The sequence below is a fragment of the Chiroxiphia lanceolata genome, chromosome 9 (genome assembly GCF_009829145.1).
Source record: "Chiroxiphia lanceolata isolate bChiLan1 chromosome 9, bChiLan1.pri, whole genome shotgun sequence".
Lineage (NCBI taxonomy): Eukaryota > Metazoa > Chordata > Aves > Passeriformes > Pipridae > Chiroxiphia > Chiroxiphia lanceolata.
Genome location: NC_045645.1, coordinates 28,436,359 through 28,459,870, shown reverse-complemented (window position 1 = coordinate 28,459,870; position 23,512 = coordinate 28,436,359). Strand labels below are relative to the sequence as shown.

Here is a 23,512-nt window from a genome sequence, read left to right as displayed (position 1 = left end):
CTAAATATATAGAAGCAATCAGTTCTAGTTTTCAGTCTAAGACAAAACAGCACATATATGAATGTGAGAGCTTTCATTTTTCTAGCTGATGGGTTTACAAGGAACAAAATTTTTGATTCACATTCATTCAAATCAGCACTGATCATGACATTCTTACAGTGCCCACTGCTGTAACTTTTGTAACTCGGTGGGAAATTCTTCCTTACCACCAGTAATTTGATCTGTGAGTGCCCCCCAAAAGAAGGATAACTCCAACAGGACACTCCTGCAACTGCACACTCAGCACCCCCCGTTAATTCCACTGAATCATTAATATGAGACATTAATGTTCTGAAGAGTCTTTTGTGTAAATCACAAACAGATCAGCTGCTGGAAGGTAAAGGCCTCCACAGGAGCACAGAGGTCCATGTGAACCAACAGGAATTTACACTCTGAGAATATAATAGCCTGTCTGTGCACCCAGAGAAATACTCAAGGTTTATGTGATGTAATTGTTTGTAACATGATCAGGACGTGATCCTGCAAACAATAAATGTGTAAAGAAAGCCCCTGTTCATATTTCATGCTGAGCATTTACCCAGGCACTGAGTTGTTACCATAAGCAGTCACAGCCATGCAGTTGTTCATGACCATAAAACACAGACTGCATTAATTTTATAAATCCTTCTGAAATGAGATTCCACAAGTCTACAACAGAGAGCTCCCTTTAACTTATACTCCCAAGCCATCACTTCCACACAAAAAAGCTGCATATTTGTGTCCTGTATGAAGTTTGAGTATCACCTTCCTAGACTGGTGCTTTTTTTTTTTTTTTCCTTCACAGGTGGAAGTTCATGTATTTGAGGTTACACCACCACATAACCTTCCTCCCAGTGCATGAAAAAGTCTGCAGAGATCAGAAGCAGAACTGAAGAGGAACAGATTGCTCTCCTGGCCCATAAATGCCACGACCATGGCATTCAGTGTCAATGGAGAAAACATGTCAGTCACTTCCAGACAGGCCAGAGCAGCCTTTGCATGGTAACAGAGAGAAAATCCACAAATGCTTCTGTTTCTTCTTATCATTAATCAGGGAAAAACACATTGCACAGCGTTCTCATTCCCCTCCATCATCCTTGGCACAGATGAGCAGACCCTGGGCATCACTTCTTGCCATTATGTGGAGTTACAGAGAGTGTAATGAGAATTTTAATTTTCATACCAACTGCTGTTATAGAATTTCAAACTTTCCTGTTGAAAAAGTCACGTAATTGTTTAAATGAGAAGAGGTAGGAGTTTGCTTTTTCAGGTACTTATTAACACTCAAACTGTTTCAGGCCATTAAACTGTAATGATGACTAATTGAGTCCCTTTTGAATTTAAAATGATAATATTACGACTGGAAAAATGAATTATTTTGTATATGTAGCATCTTCCTAAAACTACACCAAATGAGCACTTGGAAAGGAGTAATGAAGAGCCAGGACTTTATTCTTGCCTTAGTGCTGCACCTCGTGGTGTGTCATAAATGAACCAGTGGTGAACCACCTCCAGAGAACCTGTGCAGTTACAGAAGAAAATAATCTCACTGTTTCAAAGATCTGTGAAGGTATTTCTCAAAAGAGTATAAATATACAGGCAGTTCTTAAGGAGAGTAAAATCACGTGTGCACTTCTAACTGATACTTATCTACTTGTCTGTGTTGTCCAGTCACTGTAAAATCACTCTGCGTAGTATTAATTCCCATAGTACCCTCGAGAAGGAAACTTTTAGCTCTATTTAACAAAAAAAGGGACTGAAACATGAAAAGACCAAGGCTAAGCGGGGGTTTAAGCTGTTAAATATGCATTTCCTACGAAAAAAAATAATTTAGAAAATTCTAGACAAAGGATTTTTGCGAAGATTAGAGTAGGAAAAATATCTCCAAATTTTGAATACTCAAGTTCTCTAGTGAACGCAAATGCCCTGAAAACATTTTTTCAAAGACTGTTGCAGGCCTATGGAACACACAAAGATTGCAGTTCCAACAGCCATCAAAGAACTCCAGGGAAGAATCAATCTGAACCAAATTCTCTGTAGACAAAGGGGGGGGAACTAAACCACCTGTTAAGCAACAGAGCTGGTAGATTTTCAGGTGGAGAAGACATTCTTCAGAGAACAACTGATGCAATATTTATTCTGCCATAAAAGCTGTCATGTCAACAAGACTGTTACTGAAGTGCTGGCTTAGAGGACAATCCTCACATAGAGATGCTCTGCACAGTTGCTGTCTGTTATCCCCGTGGTTTCACCCAGCTAACACTTGTAAATGCTGTTAAGTTTTTAGTCCTTCCTCTTCTAGATTCTGAGGTCAGAGTGAATTCGAGGAGCTCAGTGGGCTAAATTCTTCTCTGTCAGAAATCTCGTCTCCTCACTGAAATCAGGAATTTGGCTCAGCACTTTCTGAAAATACCACAGCTGAGTCCCAGCTCTCATGAACACGTAAAGGTGCTGAAGACTGGCAAAATCCATGTATTTATGTCACCAGAGAATATAGTGCTGGCAAGTGCAATGCCAACATTGTGCTCACTGGGACAAATTTCAGCTGTGAACAAAAACACAGGGTGTCTGTAGTCTTTTTTTTTTTCATCATGTTGTAGGGCAAACCCCACCTACCTGAGTCTTCCTTTTTTATGTGAATACTTTTTAACACTAAAAATTGCATATAATTACATATGGGTAGTTTATGAACTCACTAACACAGTTAAAACAGTGCAAATCAGAATGTCTGCTTGATTTGCTTACAGAACATTAATTGATAAACCAGGTAAACCAAGATATACAGAATAATGTGCAGCCAGCTCAGATGTGTGCACAGCAGTGCTCAAGAAAAAAGCATATCAGTAAGCTTAAATCCTTTCTAAAGTGGAAAATGTGGGAAAAGAAATCTGTGGTTCCCTCAGTGCAGGCAGCCTTCTCTTTTCTAAGAGGTGAGAGTCTCCTATAAAACAGATGTGCTGATACACAGCAGAGACAGAGCTGCTAAATTACTGCTTCACTAGTGGAGCAATTTGTTATAGAAGACTCAATAAAGTTGATGTTAGGCCTCATCAGTACCTTTTTTGGGCCACATCTACCTGCAGTTCTCAAGAATGCAAGTAAATAACTGTATAATAACTGTACAATAATTGTACAATAATTTAATAAGATCAGGGTTGGGGTTTTTTCAATATTTCTCTACTCTGCAAGCCTGGGACGCATCTGAGGCTTTGGTCTGAGATCCCACAGAGATTTCCTTCTGCCAGTGGAAATGCAGAAGACCAGGATCTCTCTCTGAAGTCCTTCATTTTTCATGCTCACTAGAATTCCAAGAAAATGATGAAACGTCCCAGCTCTCAGTGGAAAATTTAGGATCCTCTGTGATGAAGAGGGATCGCTACAACTTTAAATCAACGGTGAGAAGCAACATTTTCTCCACTGCAGCAGGATGGGGAACAGGGAAGCTCAGAGAAGGCAAGATAAGTCAGGAGACCATTTTTTTTCCCAAAGGTATTTTGACACTGAAAAATGGAAAGACATTTTGCATAAAGAATAAAGTAACAGCCTGCGTCTCAGAGATTGCTCTTATCTGCTCTAAGACCCTGGGTTTATCTCTTTATGTGTCTCTGCTTTCACTTCCCCATCTGAAGTGTGATGATCATGTTGCCCACCTTTGTAAAGAACCACAGGACCTACTTTGTTATCAGCAGTGATTCTTATTTATTTTTTTTTTCCCAAGGAGCAATTTTTTGACTGCTAACAATTTTAAATGAATGAGACCTGGGAGGCATCTGCCCTTGGAATTCTCACGCAGCCCAGTGCCAATGAAACAGCCACCAAGCTGATGATGATGTGCTGTGGAAGAAAAGAGCAGAAAATGCTGCAATCAGTATCAGCTACAGAGGAGGAGGGTAGAGCAGAGAGCAAAAAAGCAGCTCCCTTGTGCTCTGCTCTGGGCTCGGAGCCATCACAGGGGGTTCTGCTCTTCAAAGGAGGATACGCAAATCCACAGGGGAAAAAACTCTCCCCAGCTGAACTTCCTGAAGGATAGCAAAAGGATCTGTGGACTGGGGTGGGCTGTGCTGTCCTGGGCTCATAGTCAGATGCTGGGCAGAGGTTTAGCTCTCTCAAATTTGGAGTCCCAAAACCAAGAGGCTCAACGTGTACGTTTGGTAGCACGAGGAAACAGAACAGGAGAGTTTGAGGGATTGGAATCACAGAACCCAATAGTTTGGGTTGGAAGGGACCTTAAAGCCCATCCCCCTGCCACGGGGCAGGGACACCTTCCACTAGCCCAGGCTGGTACCATGGACCAGGCTGGAGGATGGTGAGCTCTCCCTGCCATCAGATCCAACACACGTGAGCTCCAGGGTCCAGCCTGTGCCACTGTGGGGTGGCACCTGGACACAAAAAGTATCTTTGTCACCAGGTGATTTTCAGCAAGGAGGACTGAATCACCTTGTTCTCTGTTATTCATTGTGAGCTACGATCTTCTGAAAAAAAAAAAATCTGAAAGGAGAAAATAAGTCTATGTCTAAAATCCTTTAAGTGAGTTTCACATTCCAGGCTTAAAAATAAGGAAGGTCTTCACATGAGGTGCTGGTATCAGCTTTGACTACATGGACCCTAAATCAACATCTTTCCTTTGTTCAAACAGAGCTTCATCCACTGCCAGATTTGAGCTTTATTCTCCCCTCTCTAAGACAAGGGCAAGACCCCTGTAACTACATCCTCAAAAGCTGAAACAGAGAACAAATAGGATGTCTGATTTTTAATATTTTTTTTTTAAAACAATCCTTCTATTTTTTCCTCATCCCAGCCTTCAGAGCAGAGGAGTAAAAATAAAACACAGAGAGTATCTGTCAGCCCGACCTCTGCCACCATCTCCAGCTCTGTCTGGAACGTGAGAGCTGCTGGCTGAAGGTTCCAGCTCTTGCCCGTGGAGTGGGCCTGGGTGTTTGCTCTGTCCCTGCAGAATTCCACTCCTGCAAGTGCCTGTGGGGCTGGAATTGGATGGACCCATGGGCTTTCTGTTGCCTCCCAGCACAGCCAGTGCCATCTCCCTCACCCGTGCTGCCTGGCAGGCGTGCCCAGGTAATTGTTTCAATGCCTGATATTTGTAAAAGACCTGATTTTTTTCCTTTGCTGCCCAAATCATGATGTATAGATTCCCTGAGGCACTTTTTAAATCTGTTAATCTACGTTCATCCTCCTGTGCAAACGGATCCTTATGTGTTTTAGCTGATGAGGTAGAGCAGCATCCCCAAATTGCCATTACAGTCTTTCTGCCTTAACAAGTGAATCTGTTCCTGCAAGGAACCTACTGAGAGGAAGAAATTAGCTGTCAAGTCTCTGAGTGCACACACAGGCCTCAATAGACCTGACCAGCCTCATCTGGGTCCTCCCCCCACCTCTGGGGGCTGACCAGGGGCTCCAGGATCTCCAGTCCCAGCCGGAGTGGTGCTGGTGTGACTGTGTGGGTGAATAACTGAAAGGGAGAAATCACTGAATCAGGGAACACTTTGGGTTGGAAGAGACCTTAAAGCCCATCCAGTGCCGTCCCCTGCCATGGGCAGGGACACCTTCCACTAGCCCAGGTGGCTCCAAGCCCCATCCAACCTGGCCTTGGACACTTCCAGGGATCCAGGGGCAGCCACAGCTTCTCTGGGCAACCTGGGCCAGGGCCTCCCCACCCTCCCAGGGAACAATTTCTTTTCAATGTCCAATCTAAATCTTCTCTCAGTTTAAAGCTATTCCCCATTTTCCTATCACTACATGATCTTGTAAAATCCCCCCAGTCTCTTTGATGCCTCAGTTCCTTGTCTTTAAATGGGTACTAGTACCTAAATTCTTGGTAGACAACATCTACCAGTCACACAAGGAGCTAAAATGAAGTTCATTTCTGGAATGGATGAGCAGCACCTTGACTGAGCTCTGGATTTCAACTGACCAACACCCAGGATGCCACAAAGCCACAGAAAAGCCTGTTCCTTTGAGAGCCTGAAGCCTGCTCCAGGCTGGATGACTGCACATTCCAGATCATGAAAGTTCATAGGGGATGAAATCTCCATCTTTGCAAGTCCATGGACTGTCCCACCAGCAAAAACTCTTTGCCTGAAAGCTGCACAACATTTCAGTCTTAAGTCACTCTTCCCTTGCACAAGTTATGCAGAACATTCTCCCAAACTGTCCACAGATTTTCAGCTAAAGCACCTGATGGTGTGAAAAATGTTAGAAGGGAAACAGAACAAGCTCTCTTTGGGTAACTCTGGGAGCTGCACTGTGGAAAAATCACAACGTAGGGAGAGGTTCTGGTCCAGCATTTCCTCAGGTATAAACTGGCAAGTGTTGCTGTGACACACAATTTTGCATACTGGAGCACTGAAGTCAGCAGAAAATCACAAGGGGAGACAGATATTTAGAAGCCTGAATTCCAGCTTACTGGAATTTTTTTAAACTCAACTCTTAACTCAAAATCATTCAGCACTCTCTGCTCTGATAATCTCACTGGGTGTGTTTTAATGGCAATTAAGTTTGGTCCTTAGGATTTTTGAGTACCACACCCCAAAATTAAATAACAACTGATCACTGAGAAGTCATGACACACTAGTTCTAGCAGTATGTCTCCTGTTCACCCACGACTTTTAGTCCCCAGATAGTTCCCTGACCCAATTTAGCAGCTAAGTATCAGTGGGCTATGAAGAGACCAAGACACGAGTGAGTTGGTTGTATCCAGGAAACCCCAGCAGAGTAACAAACAGCCCTTTCCTCTTTAAATTCATCCTTGTACCCTTTTTAACCCCAGGGCTGTTACAGCTGTGGCCATCTAGAGTGGCAGGAAGCAGCTATTTACACGTTGTGCACTACAACTTTGGTTCCAGAGCCTTTCCAGCCTGAGGACAAATCCAAATATAACTGATTAATGCAGAAGGACTAAAATGGGATGGGGTGGGAGGAAAACTTTGCTCACCAACAGATTGTTGAAGTGAAGATTCGGTTTACAGAGAGGAAGGAGAGTACTTGGAGCTGAGCTACCTTGAAGTATAGCTCTGATTCTATTGCATAACCCTTGGCAAGTCCCTCAACCTTCTTGGATTACAGCTTCTGTCCCTAACACCAGGGGGAAAAAAAGGTGGTGTGAAGCCTGAACAATCAATGCCTATAGAATACTTTCAATTTACTGGATGGCAAAACTGTTATAAAATAAAAGGAAGATGTTCATGGCACTAACAGAGGGGCTGACTATTTTTGTTGCTGCTTAAAAATTCTGTTTCTGGAGATTTTGTAACAAATGCTCAGAAAAGGATGGAGAGGAAAGGAATTGTCAGTCCCAGGTAAAAATAGAAGTTTCTTTGAAGCTGTTGGAGTGCTAATATTGTTTGTACAATAATGAGTGGTATTTAGCTGTTCTCTGGACTTAATGAGAGGGGCAAAAGAGCAACGAACTATATTGATTGCAGTGGGGACATTTACAAAATCCAGCCTAGTTTCATGTACTTCCATCCCCTCAGATATTACCTGACCTAATCCAAAATCCTGTTCATATTTTGAAATAATGTGGTTGGTTTGGGTCTTTTATTTCTAAGAATGAACTTCTCTGTTTAGAGGTTCTGGCTCAGGCATGACACAGAGCCCTGTAATTTTAGCCATCAAGGATTTACTCTCTTCTGGACTTTATTTTTCATGTGAAAATTAGTGGTTACAGCTTAGATCGGGAGTTGGAAATAACATCCATAAAGGTCTAATGGCATGAATGCACCTTTCTGGATGCACTGGCAGAAGAATGGACTCTTTTATATATTTTATTTCTTAACAAGGATATCTCATAGAATGGTGATGCTTTTATTTTGTCCTTCTATTATGTCTTTCAGATAAAACTGCTCCTGAACTCAGGGCGTGTTTTACAGCTGGTTTCACAGGTGGTGTAGATGGCTTTCAGCTCCTATAAATGCAATGGTTAAAACACCTTTCAGGTTCCTCATCCTCAAACTATTTATGCCAGCAAAAAAAAAAAAATACCCAACAAACTTACATCACCTCTTGTGCAAACTCCCTAGACAGGACTCAGAGAAGCTTCAAGAGATGGTTTCACAGCTGCTCTCCTACTGAAAACTGTTGCATGATTTTTCCTGAGTCCCTCAGCACAGTGTTCTAAGCCTGTAGCTGGTATATGGGCAGTAGCCAGATCCTCTTAAATGTTCATGTTATGCCTATTAATTTTTTATAGTGAGAGTAGGGACTTAATGGCTGACTGAGCAAAGATTCAAGCTGCAACAAGCCAGTCTGGGCCTAATTGCAGCTCAGGATGGATAAAGCTTGGTTGTAACAAGTAATAATTATGTCCTGTGTACTGGGCAGCCCTCTGTCTCACATAAATCTAACACCAAAGCTGCCTTGTAAGGCTTGATTCTAGACAAGTTTACAAAAAATTAGAAAATTGCAGAGAAGAAAAGGTCTGCTAGAAGATGTCTTTCTTGTGAACATCATGCTGCAAGGAGAGCAAGTCTGGCCTTTAGAGTCTCATCAGGAATTCCAATCTCTCCACCGTTTTAATTCAGCTATGAGGCACTCTAAAACCACATTAGTACCAAATTATCACTATTTCTTCCTGTAGCTCATAGAATAACACATCCCTATTTAGTAGAAAGTTGCAAAGCTAATGTTGAAGAGCTTTAAACTCTCAGCCAGTGCAGAATGAGAGACAGACAGTCTGGTTATCAGGAGTTACAGATCACTGCAGTCTCTCTAAGTATGAGGCTCATCACTTTTCTTTATAATAGCCTCTTTTTGTCTCTCCAGAAAGACAGAGAAAATGTTCTAGGCCAAGACAAACCAGCACGAAGAAATTAAGCTGGTTTATAAATGAGTACCTTTCAAAAAAAGCCACTACCATCTCCTTCAACTAAATGTGAATCAATCTAATAAACTTAAGCTAACAGAGAGTTTAAAGGGTACTTAGGTAGTTATGAAAGCTTTTACTTTTCAAGCCAATGAGTCAGAGTCACATCCCACAGGAGCAGTGACTTAAAAAGAGAACATCACCAGCTAATGGCTCTGTGTGAAATAAATCCACAGTCTCCAGAGATTGGCAGAAGGATGATGAGTCTCCACCTGCATAAACGTTGCTGTTTTACCTAAACAAGCATCTTCATTGGAAAGGGTGGTACAGAATTAAGGAATAAGGGGATTCATCCAAGAAATGCTGACCATTCTGGAGAAAAAGAGGTTGGTATCAGCTGTGACCTAAAATAGGGCGATTTTAACCTTTAGGGCAGCACATTAAGTGCACAAACCAAACAGAATTACTGAAGATAAAAACTGTAACATATATTTGTTCTCTGTGTCCACCAAATTGTTAATGAATACGGATCAATAACGTTTTAGGTGAAAAATAGCTAATTAAGATATATGCTTGGGCTACCACCTCCCTCCACAATACCATTTTTCAGTATGTGGCAGTATTTCTCATCTCCTTAGAAACAGAGATTTCAAATAGAGAAAGGGGGGAAATAATAATAATAATAATAAAATAAGTAGCAACATTTATAACAGATTTTAATATTCCCATTTGATTTCAGAGTGGTCACCCATGTTCAGTTAACCAGGTTTTTTTTTTTTCCAGAAGATTTATAAGTATTGAAAGAGCTAAATTAGCTCCACAGAACTCTCATAGTCATCATGAATAATATGGGATTAGAGGTATAGAGCAGTGTTCTGATTCCCCAGATTTCAGTTCTTTACTTGCAAACGTGCAATAAATGCCTTACAAACCACTTTTCTCATTAATCAAGTGCTGGTAGATGTGGCAGTGAAGGTGTTACTGTGAATTAGCAGAATCTGCTAATCACCATTAATGTAACTGTTACAGTAAAGGCATCTGATGGACGAGCCTCACAATCTCACCTCATTATAAGAGGAACCACTGCAGTTTAATAGTCTCAATTTAGCTCACAGTATATAGTGCTTGGCCAATCTTCTTTTGAAGGTGGGACAGAATTTGTGGCCTTTGTGAGAGGCTCGTTAGTCAAACACGAAAAGCCTTGACGTGGCACAGGGTCCTTCTCCCATCAGGGCATTATTTTGTGGCACAGGCAGGAGGTGAAGCCTTCCAGTGGGAGCTGGGGAACTGCCTGGGCTAAATAATCCATGCCATGGTACAAGGCAGGGCAAGAGAGTAACTCTCCAGCCCCTGGGTGTGGAGCAACGTGCAGTGCATGTCATGCATATTTATATCTGTGGGTGCATATGTATCCACAGACTGGATTTGTGTGTGCACACAAACTGGGGGGCACATGAAGGATTAACTTCAGAGCTACCACACCAAATTATTCCCATTCCAGTTTTCAGCAGGATGACGACCTGAGTTTCAAGGTGCTGCCTGCCTGCAGCTCATGGGGGGGGGTCTCAACATTCCTCGACTTCAAACAAAAAATGTTGATTTATCAATGTTGGTAAGAGTACTGAGGCCTCAACCAATGTAAGATCAGGTTAAAAATCCTTCAGTTCTTTAGTAGTTTAGTATTATTTGACTCAAGATATGCAAAGGCTCAGACTGCTCAGTATGCAGCATGTAACTTCATGATGCCCTCTTTTTTTTTTGTCTTCCCTTCTAAATCTGAAGTTCGTCTTAGTTCCAAAATATCATTTTGGAACTTGATCTTGCTTCCAAAGTTGATAGCAATGCTCTGAACTCCTTTAATTGTGCAAGATCAGGCCCTCCCTGAACATACACATCTTGAACAAAGCTAGGAAGAGAACGTGGCTGAAAATTTGTTTTTAAAAAATGCTCTCTTATGGTGGTAGAAGATGAGATCAAAAAGAACAGCAAGACAACTTCTTCATGTGAGGTGCTACCTGCAGCTCCAACAGGACAAGTTTGCTTCAATGCAACCTTTCTGAAGGAGCATTTGAGCTCTATTTGTCAAAATGTATTGCTGGTGATTTTTCTCCATATGAGATTACTGGTGTTTCAGGAGAGAAAATAAAAAATAAAATCAGTGTCTTCTTCAGGTTTTGAGGGGAGACGGAGCTTTGGGATGATTAAGGGCTGCACTAGGCATAAATGGCAGCTAGAAAACTGTGTTTCTAGAAACTGTCATCTGATAATTCCCACTACTCTTTTTTTCTTCTTAGAAAAACTTAGGTGAGTTGTTTGATCTTCCAATCTTTCATTCAGATTTAAAAAAGAAATAAAAAACAAACTGCTGAGGAAGCAAGCTTGCTGATAAAAAAGAGCTTCCTTTTGTTTTCAATAGGTGTTGCATCTCAAGTAAAGAACATCTTAGACTGGTCACAGTCAGATACGATCACTGGATTTCAAAATAATCCAAACGAAGTAAAAATATTTTAGTCCCCTAAATCACTGTCTGGGACTGAGAGGAATGAAAAGTCACTGCAATCTATGTGACTAAAGAAATAACTTTTCAGACACACGTTGGTGTAAACAGTGAGTAGACTCCTGTAATTAATTCTTCACAAAGGCATTCAGACAGTAGTGGGAAAAAAACGGGAAAGGATGAGACAGGATGATTACATCACTTGAGGATCCTCACGTTGGCTTGTTGGCTTGTTGTACAAATGCTGCCTTCTGCAGTGAGCTCTGTAAAAACATTCAGCTGCTTGTTTTCATGTCTCCTGGTTAAGGTTTTCACTCGCAGGGCTTCAGCATTTCGTGACCAATCTCCACAAACACACAACTCCGGTGGACTCGGGGTCTGCTGGGGAGTTTGCTCTCACTGGAGGTGGATCAACTTCCAGAAAATATCGCAGATTTTTGTTTGTTTTTTTTTTTTTATTCCTCTCCTGCTTAAATTATGTGCGTGTCTCAGAGAGAAAAATGGTTGGAGGCAAGAATCTGTAGGTAGTTTCTTTATGGAACCCTGCTGACTAAACAGCACCGTGACAGCATCTGAGACCGAGGCTCTGTTGCTCTGCTTGGATACAGAGAGGAAGACACCCAGTCAAATGTTTCTATTCCCAAAGCTGGTCTTATGGTAAAGCTGAGAGAGCACCTGTTTAAAATGAGCAACTCCTCACAGGGATGGAGTCGAGCAATGACAGAAGTCTGTAAAGTCTGATATCTAAATGGATTGCTCCTCTGAAGTTTTTTCTTATATCTTGTAAATGTAAGTAGGGCCCTTCCAGCTTTATCTCTCTGCACACTTAACGAATCAGAGTCACTCATCTCTCAACATACAGATTCTGCAAGGTTTTGACTTCATCTCTTTTTATAGCATTCTTTTGTGAGGCTGTATTTAAATAAAGTTAGACATGGGCTTTTCTAGGAAAGAAGTCATTTCTCTTTCTTCTGTCACTTGCTTGTCAGATATGCCTCTGGACTACCCTCTATATTTTTTTCAGAATACTGTCTATCTCATACTAGCCTTCATTTGATATGGATCCACAACTGATTTTGGTGCTACAACAGAACATCTTTCTCTTACCTCCCACATCACGTTTTTCTGCCAGTCATGAATTCGCTTTACTTCACATGCACACACTTGCTTAATCTCTACATGAAATCATTACAACTTCACGCTGATGTACTCTTTCAGAACGATCCCCAAACAGTAAATCACGACATATTCCACGTTCTTCCCACTCTGAATTTAGCACTTAATGAAAGGTAGGCAGAAAACGCACTTGAACTCGGCAGTGAATCACGAGACGGACAGCTGGTAACAAAGCCCTTACCTTTTTAAACGCATGACGGTCTCTTAAGTGGCACAGAAATCGTAGCCCGAAAAAAAATGCAGGTCTCCTGCCTTCCGATGTACGGTGAGAGTTTACACCCTATTTCCTTCCCCTCGCTCCTTCCACCACGCTACATATAGTTCATGGTGCTGTTGCCGGGATTGGCTGGTGCATCTCTGAGGCGCACACAGGACCGTGCCTGGAGCACCCGCAGCCTCGTTAACCCTTTGCGGGGAGGGCTCCCTTCCCTGCGGGAGCCCCGCCGAGCCCGCACCGACGGGCGGGCACCGCTCCGGGGGCTTGATTTCCCTTCCCTGCCAAACGAGCTGCCCTGCCCTGCCGAGGATGGGGAGAGGATGGAGAGGGAGCCGCTGGCGGGGGGTCCCGCAGCCGGGACCGGCGCTGTCGGTGCTCGCTCCGCCCGGACCCGGAGCCCCTCCTGCTGCTGCGGGTCCCCTCCAGCCCCCGCCTCTCCCAGTCCCTTCCCGCCCCTTTTTGGTACCTCGCCCCGGGGACACACAGCTCGGAGGAGCGGCTGCCCAGGCAGGCTGGACGCTGACACGCATCCTTAAAGGTATTCCCTGTGCCAGAGCCACATCCCTGCGTGTCCGCCTGCCACTGCCAATATTGGAAATTGGGAAATTACCTCCCGGCCAAATGGGAGTCCCAAAGCCGCACGGCTTCGGGGGAGATGGAGACAGCAGAGGAGGTGGAGGTGATCCTTGGCAGTGGCAGACACAGGCAAGCAGGGAGCCTGGACACCTAAATACAGGGAAGAGGGCTGTTTGGGAGCATTCCCTCGGGAATGGGCCATTGGGCTCGGGAGCTATTTACACGCCGCCAGTCTATTGTACAAAAAGCAAAAGAACCGCTACAGCAAAGAAAAAACCGCCTGGCTGCTGCTCGGTATTCTTTTTTTTTTCTGAGTCATCCAACACGATCCGAGCAGAAGGTATCTCTGGGCTGGGAGTGCGGAATGCTGGAAATCAAGGGTAATAGGAATCTTCTCTGTTAAGCATGCCTGACGCTCGCTTGTTGCAATCGCCCATTAAGCCCATATTAATTGCATTAATTTACTCGGTGGTGTAGGCAAAGGGTTCGGTGTGCGTCCCCTCGCCTTCTGCTGAGTATAGAAACGCCACCCGGTCCAACCGGTGTCACTTTTGCTGCCCAGACGCAGTTTTCCTGCCATCCGTCACGGTGCCCGTGAGCTACGCAACTCCGCTGCCCTCATCCTGTGTCCTACCATCTCCCACCCCCGTCGGCAGAGGGAATATCGAGTGCTCTTAAACCCGGGCAATATTCTGCTGATGGGCACATAAATCTCTCCTGCAGAGCGCTCGCATTTAAGCAGCACGGCGAGGAGACGCTCACCGGCTGAGCTATTCCCCTCGCAAGCTAAATCCCTCAGGACTTCCTAATTTTTGGTTGGTTTGGGTGTTTTTTTTCCCCTCAGTGCTAAGGAAAAAAAAAAAAGGATTAAAAATCAGGTAGAGGTTTTGAAACGCGCTGTAATCCTCTCCACCTAGGGAGGGAAGGGAGTATGACTGCACAGAAACTTTCCTGAGCAGACTGGTGCGGGAGGATCCCGGCAGCAGCAGCGCCAGAGGCGGGTAATTCAGGAGACCCGTCTGGGATTTGGTTAATCACCTCAGACTCGTGGAAAAGGCCGGGGCAGGAGGAGGTGGGGGCAGAGGGGCAGGTCGGCGGGAGTGGGAAAACCGCCTGGAGGACAGTCTACGAGAGAAGGACACTCCGCTGGAAGGAGATGTGGGCATGGGGGGGGCTTCGAGCTGGTGGGAGAAGAGAGGAGCCGGAGGAAGGGTGGATTTTGGATCCCACGCTTGAAAGGCTTTTTTCACGTCCCCTTTCCCGAAATCAGCCAGCAATTTGGAGGCCGGGGGGGGGGGGTGGAAGGAAAAGCAGGGGGGTAGCACACTCAGGCACTGAAGGGGCCATTGGTCTTTCCCGTCTTCTGCTTTATTGCCGCCAAGCAATAAATTCGGATCCTGTGTATTTCTCCCTGGCATCTCCACCCGCTTGCAAGCCTTTAGCAGCCTCCCTGTGATCGCTGCATGCACTGCTTTGGAGACACGGCTGCGCACACACGGACACACACACACACCTCCCCTGCACCCGAATGACAGCTACACGGAGCCAGTCAATACCTCCCAGCGAGAGGGAACGTTTCCTCCCTACCTTCTGCTATTGACCGTGGGTGGGTCTCTGACGCTAATTAGAGACACAGAAATCCTCAAAGTATTAACCACAAATAGCACTCTTGAAGGCACTTGTCCTTTTTTTTTTTGACTTAAGAGTGTTTATTTCCCTTATTTTTCTTTCAAAGTAAAGAAGCCCCTACTTGATCCGAGAGACACTCTGCGCCCCAGGTAGATATATACAGGGTGTACGTTTTGGGAAGACGACGCCTCTCTCCTACCCTGCACTCCTCAGGCCGGCCGAAAATACAGGCGTTCCCCAAAATAGTAGTAAGTAAAATCAGGTGCGCTGGGATTGAGAAATGCGGGAAGGGCACGGAGCGAGCAGTGACAGGACAGAAGCCCCGCAGGCGCAGGGCAGGAGCCCCCACAGCCCCCGCTGCTCCCCGGCCGCCCTGGCTCCAGCCTCTGCCACCTCCCAGCACATTCCACGGGACTGGAAATCCTTTCCTATCCTTCTGGAGGAATCCTTCCCCACCTCCAATCCAATCCGAGTTCTTCAGGGGATCAGGAAGAGCGATGAACTTTTCCACCTGATCTCCCCCCCCCCCCCCGCGGATTCCCAGACATTCCTCAGGCACGCTCAGAGGCTCCCTCAGCCACCAGCATTTCTGTCCTTTCCCCTACACGGGGTGGGGGGGAAACCCTGAGCCCTTCCAGCATCCACGGCTTTGTCTGCAAGGGTTAAACGAGGGAATGGAGCAGGCGAGGCGCCCGATGGAAACATGAATCGAATGTGGTGAGCGAGCGGTGAGATGGGGACGGCTCTGGGAGCGGTGCTGCGGTGCGCGCTGCCAACAGCGAGGGATGTGGGCACAGGACTGGTGCTTCCTAATTCCTTCGAGTTTAGAAAGCGGAGCCAGCTCGGTCAGGAGCAAGGCGAGGCAATGCTTTTTTTTTTTTTTATCATTTTATTTTTTTTTTACTATTATTTTTATTTCTCCCTGTCGTCAGTGTCCTTTCTGTCGGAGACACGCCACCTGAACGCGAAATCAAACCTACTCACCGGGTGAAATCGCGGGAGGCGAAGCGGCTGCGGGCAAAACGCATCCCGGCTCCGAGCACATAGTCCATGTTCTGCGGCTTCAGACCAGAGCAGGGCTGAGCAGGGCGGGGGGACTTGGGGAACCGGCAGCAGTTCTGTGTGTGAAACAACCCATTTGCACCGTGCGTGCCTGTCTGTGTGTGTGTGTAGGGCAGAGAGAGGCTCCAGACCCAAAACGGGGAAAGGAGGGGAGGAGGGAGGGAGGAGAGAGAAGGAGGAGGAGGAGGAGAGAGGGAAGCAAACCCGAATAGCGAGAGGAGTTGCGGAGAGGAATGGGATTTGCTGGGGTTGAGGTGGGTTTTTTTTTTTTGGTGGTGATGGAAGCGGTTCTCGAGGAAAGAATAATAAACTGCGGGATCTCAGCAGCAGGCAGGATGGAGAGGGGCTTTGCCCAGGCAGGTGGAGCACCGAGCAGTGGGAGGCTGGAGCGAGCCGGGCGGGCCACAGAGGGCCGGGGGGCGGCTCAGCCCCCGGCCGGGGCGCTGGGGACGCCGCTGGTCGGGCTCGGGGTCCGCGGGGCTCGGGGGGCTCGGGGTCCGCGAGGCTCCGGGTCCGCGGGGTTCGGGGGGCTCGGAGCCCACGGGCCTCCGCCACCTGCCTCGGGGCGGGGGGAGCGGGGCCAGCGACACAGCCGGGTAGGGCTCCGGCGAGCCGCAGCGGCGACATCGACCGGGTAAGAGCATCCCAGCTTCCCGCTCGGCCCCCGCCCTCGGCCAACCCTTTGTTTCACAGCCTTTTATTTTGATTTATTCCGCAGCCCGGCGGTCGGAGGGGCTCTCCCCGCATCCCCTCCCCGCCGGGGCCGCTGTCCGTTCGTGGCCGGCAGGGAAGGGCTGCAGGTCCTGGAGCGGGGAACAGGCTTTGGGAGAGGCGCGGGGAGGCGACACCGCGGCGAGGAACCTCTGCGGAGGAGGGAGGGTGGGCGGCAATGCCCCTGCTCATCACCCGGGCCCCTCTCCTGCCCTGGGTAAGAGGAGCATCTCCCCTTCATCCCCCTCTTCATCCTCCTTCCCCTTGCTTCTCGGCGCTTCCAGGCTCTCTGTATGGAAATCACGAGCTGGCTCGGTGGAAAAATCTCCCTTTTCTTCGCATAGTGCCTCTGGAATGTGTGCGGAATCTCAAGGTGTGTGGGGGAGAGGGAGGCTTTATGGAGCTTGGTGTGTGTCCCCCCCTACCTCTAGTCCCTCTCCTCCATCCGTGCTGTGAGCAGACACGCGTTCGTGGCTAATAAAAACGCTTTTCCCTGTGTATAATTGGGCTTGAGAGCTAAACCGAAAGCCAGTCCGTGTCCGGGAACAGCCTGCAGATCAGCCGGGAGCTTTGGCATCCCCGCAGCGTAGCCTGGCTGTGTTCTCCTCATGCTTCCCGGGATCAGTAAGCACACTAACCATACCGATTATGTGATGTATACGTTGGGCAGCACGGAGTGACCGCAGCATTACACCAGCACTTGTCTGCTGTGCTACCTGTGGTCTTCAGAAAGAGATGGTCATTTCCGTGGAGCTTTTTGATCAAGAAAGTTTTTGTCTTCTCTCCATTACCTCTGTAAGCACCAGTTCACGGCCGTTTGCCAGTCTGGGCAGTTTTATGTTTCCAGAATCTGCCGTGAAATATTCGGAAACCACAGAAACCCAGGATTCCTCTGGCATCACGTTGGTTTGTTCCTGTCAGCAGGTTTAATCATTTTTATGCTAAATGAGCTGATCTTAGTAGTGATTTGCCCTGCTTGGGGTTTTATTGACTTTTTCATTAGCAAGGAGGTGAGAAAAGGATTGAAGGAAGGACGTTACAGTTTGTGAAAAAAAAAGCAGTGTCCATTTCAATTGTAGTAGCTGTTAAATATGTAGGCACATGTATGCTGCCTTATGCAGTTATAAAAATGAAAGACATGCCATCTTGCCTCTTTGCCTCAGAATATGATTTCTCTCACAGCAACAAGTCGCACAGGCTCTTCTTTCCCCTTTTCTCCTCCCCTTCAGCCCCTCCTGACAAAATGCCAGTTATAAAGGTCAGCCTGTTTATGTAAAGACTGTGTGTTTCTTAACAAAGACCGCTGCACATCAAGCCTGCAATGACTGTCAAATAGACTTGGGATTCAAGACACTCAATAAGAGCACTGTCCATTTTCTAGGACTGATAAAATCCCAGGCAAAACAGAAGACAAAGAGCTGCAGTGTGTGGCTGGGGTAGGTCACCAGCACCAGGGTGCACACGGGGAGAAGTGTCTTCATAGCAGTGTTTGGTGCTGCAGGTGTTGGCAAGATCCATTGGGGCTGTGTGTGTACCTGTATGTGTGTGTGTGAGAGAGAGAAGGTATGAAAAGAGATTTGCTGACATGCTAATGCTCTTCTGCTCTTCTCTTTAGGCTTCGTCCTCTCTCTAATGATGTCCTTAGGCTGAACTTGCTTTGCAGCTCCTTCACACCAAAGGCAGCTTAAATCAGCCAAGGAGAATTTTGAGTCTGACCAACCCCACCCTCCCAATAGAAGAGAAGAAGGAGATTGACTTCATTAGTCTTTGGCTTCACAATGAGGTGTTTTCATTTCATAGCATCCAGTCTAATCTTTATTTCACTGTGCTCTCTTTCCCTCCCTGCCACGTTCTTTCACCCGAAGAGCAGTACAACTTGGTTTCCTCAACCAGTATAACCTCTGCTGGTCCTTTTCCACTTTAAATCTAATAAGAATATTCTGATATTATTCACTTCCTAGAATTATAGAATCACAGAATGGTTTGGTTAGAAGGGACATTGAAGATCATCTCGTTCCAACCCCCCTAACACAAGCAGGGACACCTTCCACTAGACCAGGTTGGTTAAAAAAAGTTACTTTATCATTACAACACAGATCTGCAACAGTGGTCAACTCCAAGACCTAATTGTGGCCACAGTTCACTTTGGCTCTTAAAAATCACCCTGAAGCAGAGTTAAAGGGTCGTAGAGGACTATGATGCTTTTTTGTTCAATGATGTTAATAATCTATGGCCTTAGAACATGATATCACAAAGTCTCATCCTAGGGCAGAATAAGGAAACTTATATCACTCCCCAAAATGCCAAACGCAAACTGGGACCCAATCTGAACTGAGGAGCTGCACATAATGATGTGAGAGGGGAGGGGCACTTCAAGTCCTCCCATCCTAAAAGCCTTGTGGCCCTGAATTACAGGCCATTAGATTCCTTTGTCCTGTAAATCTGCGTTAAATAGCAGCGTGATTCTGTGTTGGTGAACTGCAGGTTTTAACAGCTTATCCCATAATATTTTAATTTTTCTTTACTTCATATATTCAGCCTTTTCACCCTTTTTCTCCCAGGACCTGCTTATGCTTCTCTTTAGCTACCGAAAAAGATGTAATTTATTAAGCCAGTTCAGTAGTTCTCTTAGTTTCCAACAGACAAACCTGTTATGCAAACAGTACTGTCACCTTCTTGCAGTGCCTTCTCCCGGCTGTAATGAATTCTCTGCATGCTACCCTGCTGTAAATTCTCCGTCTAAAAATTCCATGCACTGCGTGTTTTGTCAGGGGAAACTGTACTTGACTTTTGAAACAGTTGGGAGGAACAAAATGATAACCTGCTAAAGTGCCTTGCCCTTAACTGAAATTATGGCAAGTAATTAAAGTTAGAGCAGAAAGACTTAAACTTTTGGACTGCTTTTTTGCTCAGATGAGGGGGGTGGGGGTTTTTTAGATGTCTGATTTGAATGTCAAATTTGCATATTCATCTAGAAAACATAGGGAATGCTTAATTGCCTGTGTCCAGTGTTCATATTTTTCTTGGGAAACAATGTTTCATATACTCGTGGGTTTCATTTCTAGTTGCTGTTTGCATCCATAAATTGAGCTGGGTGTCTAAACAAGTCCCGTATTTGCTGATTATACAAACAAATATGCCATATTTAGAATTTCGCTTTGTAATCATACCAGAGATACCTGGAATTGCAGAGCAGCCCGGGTTGGAAGGAAAAGGGAGCCTAGATGAGATTATCTAATGCCCTGTTCACTCACATGTTGAAACCCTCCAGCGATGGGGCACTGCCAGGGAGGCAGCAGACTCCCCCAAGAAGTGTCAGCTCAGCAAACTGGCCCTTCTGCTCCCCACAGAAGGAATTCTCCTGCGACAATAATCCAACCTCTTCTCTGTATGGAGGCTGTTTTGAGTCAGGGCACAGACCACTAACCTTGGTGACACCTCCAACCTTTATGAACCATTGTCCTCCTCCTGTTCCCACCCTCTTGCAGAGCCTTGTGCCCGTTATCCATGGGCACCTGGGAATGTGGAGCAGTCCCAGAGGAGACACTGCCACTGCAGTGGCTGAGCTGGAGTTGGTTTCCCATCCCTCCCAGGGCTGTGCTTTGCAGTGGGAGCTGGAAAGGAGTTGATAACACACCAGGGGATGAGCAAGGTCCTGGGAGGGGACACAGCTGGGCCAGCTGTCCCCAAAGTGACCAAAGGGATATTCCAGACCGTGTGACATCAGCTCAGAGATAAAAGCCAAGGGAAGCAGGAAGAAGGGGGGCATTTGTTGTTTACAATATTTACCTTCCAGAGCAGGCACTCCATGTGCTGAAGCCCTTCCTGGGAAGTGGCCAGGCATTTCTTGCTAATGGGAAGTAGAGAACAAAATGTTTGGGTTTTTTCTTTGCTTGTGTGCACACAAACTTTTGCTTCAGTAAACTACCCTATCTCAGCCTGGGAGTTATCCTCTCTCCCCCACCTGGCTGAGAAGGGGACAGAAGCTGAGAAGGGGGACTGAGAGAGTGGCTTAGTGAGCACCTGGTGTCCAGCCAAGGTCAAACCACCTCAGCCAGGCAGGAGCTGTCACTATTGCCCCCCAATCCCTTCAGTCACTGTATTCAGCCAGGGAGAGAGAGAGGATGGGGAATCCTGCAAACCATGTGTCCCATCTGCATGCTGAGTCTGTCCCAGGGAAGGCAGGCTGTGATTCCAGTAGCTGCTCTCTCTCTCATACTACCTGCTACTCCTCAGCCTGCTCCCCTCCTCCCAGAGCTCCCAGGTTCCCCCACACCAGGACACTCTCCCCATGCCCTGTACTGCACTAGAGCACTTGGCTGTGGACCTGGTGGCCCTGGATCTGCTCACTTCAGTGACCACAATGAATTCCCCCCCAGCCTTCTCTTCTCCAAGGAGAGAACGCCTAATTCCTTCAGTGCTTCCTCACAGGGCAGGTTCTCCAGCCCTTTGATCATCTTCCTGGCCTTCCTTTGGACCCTCTCTTGTCTTTCTGCTTCTTTCTTGAGCTGTGGGGACACGAGCTGGACACGAGCTGTGCTCCAGGTTCCTTCCACAGGCTCTAGTGAAAGGTGTCCCTGCCCGTGGCAGGGGGTTGGAACCAGATGGTCTTTAAGGTCCCTTCCAACCCAAACCATTCTCTGACTGGAGGTGCAGCATGACAGGTGCTGAGTGGGATGGGAAGATCCCACTCTGTCCCCACAGATGCAGCCCAGGACCCCATCTGCCTTTTAGCCACAGCAGGCACTGCTGACTCATGATCACTCCTTGTCCACCAACATATCTCGACCTCTGCATTTCTGCTTTAGCAGAGATATGATTCACTGGAATAAAATTATATCCACAGAGTTTTTCCACACTTGCAGAGGAGATTATTTTTAGGAGCTCCCAACATTTCGCTTTCAGAGAAGGAACTAGTAGTGTAAAATTTCTTTAATTTCTCCCCGAAAGTCAAAGAAATACAGCATGTTTGCCTATTCACTTGGTCTATCCTTTGGCAGCAAGGGATAAACTTAAAAGGCTGAGGTTTTTTCAGGCTCTTGCTATCATTAAAGCACCAGTTTTCTGAGATAGAACAACCTCTTTGAAGATATGGTATTTACTGTTTTCTGATGGTATTAATTGCAAGACCTGTAAGCTCACATGAGCTTACTAGACACAGCCAGACACACACTACTGGGAGGAGTCTTTTTTTATTTTTTTAAGTTGAGACATATCTTAGCCATGTTTCCATGACCAGTGGCCACGCAGGCATTTTTACAATAACCTCTGATGTGTTCAGGTATTCAGTTTTTCTTGCTAGCCAGACTTCAGACAATCACAGGAGTCTCTTGTTACTTTCAAGAAAATGAAAAGAGGTTTGTAGAGGAAAAAAGTAAAGCAGGGGATACATTTTAAATCATATTGAAGTGTTGTGGTGGAGAGTCCTAGGCATCAAGTTTGCCTGTTTTCCTTAGGAGAAAAATATCCAGTGGCTGCAGTACCCCAGTACCAGAAAGAATATCCTACAGGAGTGGTGTAATATGCACTTCCAGGAGTTGATATGATGGATATAGAATGGAGGCCTCTCTCCCACAGGCAGTGACTTTACAAGCAGTGTGAGAAGCACTGGCCTGGCACAGAGTCAGCAGATTTGTAGAGGAATTGAGGTGTAATTTCAGTGTACTGTGTTTAAATACAGAAGCCATGCAGCTTCCACTGAGTTTTAGCCCCGGCTGACCTTAGTGTTGTCACCCAGACTTCAGTAAAACCTACCTGTTGGTGCTGTGTTACTTCTGTGTGGTCAGAAATCAACCTCTTCCCAGAGAGGTCGGAATCTGAAATGCATGTGAACGAATGGTGGAGGACAGAAGAAGTGTTGAAATGAAGATAAGACCCCTCGATGCATTTTCTGTGCTGCACATAAAAAAATCAAGACCCCCATTCATACAAAATGAATTTTCTGAGGGGTGGTGGAGTCCAGTGAGGTGTTGTTACAGCTGACACCTGGTACCAAAGACAGACTTAAGTTGTAGGAAAAGCAGTTCTGTATTCAGGATGTAAGGAATCCTGATTGGAGTCTTGCACCTGCCCTTTATGGATGTTTGCAGAAGCAAAATATGTATTTGCCAGAATGTATAAAAGAAATTTGTCATGGACCAAAAAAGGGAAGAGAAGAACAGGTATCAGGGAAAGTCTCAGTTGATGCTTTGCAGTGTCAAGGAATTGCACACTAGAAAGGCAGAATTTTGCTGAGTTTTAGGGTGGCTGTGCTGTGAAGAAAAAAGCTTCTAGAGAAAGCAATTTGCATTTGGAAAAGAGATTATTTTACAGATATTGGTTCAAGTTGATAGTCATTCCCTGAATAGCATCTGGTGTATTATCTCAATAGATCTTGTTATCTCCCATAGAAATGAGCCAAGAAAAGTATCTGTAGTAAGATTTGAAAATAACCTTTGTTATTATATGTCATTAACTCACAAGAATCAAAATACATGGCCACCAATGACAACGAATAAGAACAATGCAGTTTCTTGAGCAGTCTGTTCCATGTGTTTCCAGTCTCTAGAATAATAATAATAAAATAATAAAATACAGCAATTTTATGAGCATTTATCATTCGCCTGGGCTGTGCAGCTAATGAGACAGAAAAAGCATGAAGAATTTGTATGGATGAACTCCATTTACCCAATTTCCAACTCAAACATAATGATAGGAAAAATAAGCAATATATGCATAAAGCTGTGTATTGGGGGTTTTTTGCTTTTTACAGCTCCTGTCTTGCAGCAGCCTGGGCTGAGTCATTATGGCACACAACAGGTATGTGCTC

The 23,512-nt window shown here is 45.8% G+C and overlaps 2 protein-coding genes and 1 long non-coding RNA gene across 7 annotated transcripts in view; 2 read left to right on the top strand and 1 right to left on the bottom strand.

The window, feature by feature from the left end:
• The window catches only part of LOC116790931 (BMP/retinoic acid-inducible neural-specific protein 3), a 167,246-nt gene extending 150,841 nt beyond the window's left edge, over positions 1–16,405 (bottom strand). Inside the window, exon 1 of one of the 2 annotated variants that reach the window (XM_032696474.1) lies at positions 15,916–16,405. The gene's annotated coding sequence lies outside the window, so the exon portion shown is untranslated. Of the gene's footprint in view, positions 1–12,690; positions 13,037–15,915 lie in introns of those variants that run through there. The other variant, XM_032696475.1, reaches the window with a different exon arrangement.
• On the top strand, positions 14,832–18,980 carry LOC116790933. 4 transcript variants are annotated; one of them, XM_032696476.1, is made up of 5 exons: positions 14,832–15,179; positions 15,864–16,349; positions 16,712–17,077; positions 17,496–17,610; positions 18,086–18,304. In XM_032696476.1, exons 2-5 carry the CDS (start codon positions 16,227–16,229, stop codon positions 18,142–18,144), a joined length of 663 nt encoding a protein of 220 aa, XP_032552367.1. In that variant the 5' UTR covers positions 14,832–15,179; positions 15,864–16,226; the 3' UTR covers positions 18,145–18,304. The 4 variants fall into 4 exon arrangements, 1 of the variants encoding a protein (XP_032552367.1); XR_004358544.1 differs by adding an exon at positions 18,320–18,980 and having other exon boundaries at positions 15,864–16,353; positions 16,989–18,231; XR_004358543.1 differs by lacking the exons at positions 14,832–15,179; positions 15,864–16,349 and adding exons at positions 16,565–16,627; positions 18,320–18,980 and having other exon boundaries at positions 16,712–18,231.
• A 2,093-nt stretch (positions 18,981–21,073) lies between these two features.
• LOC116790936 lies at positions 21,074–23,279 on the top strand. The gene is made up of 2 exons (XR_004358550.1): positions 21,074–22,372; positions 22,620–23,279. It is a non-coding gene; the product is annotated as an uncharacterized LOC116790936 (long non-coding RNA).
• Positions 23,280–23,512: the final 233 nt, after the last annotated feature.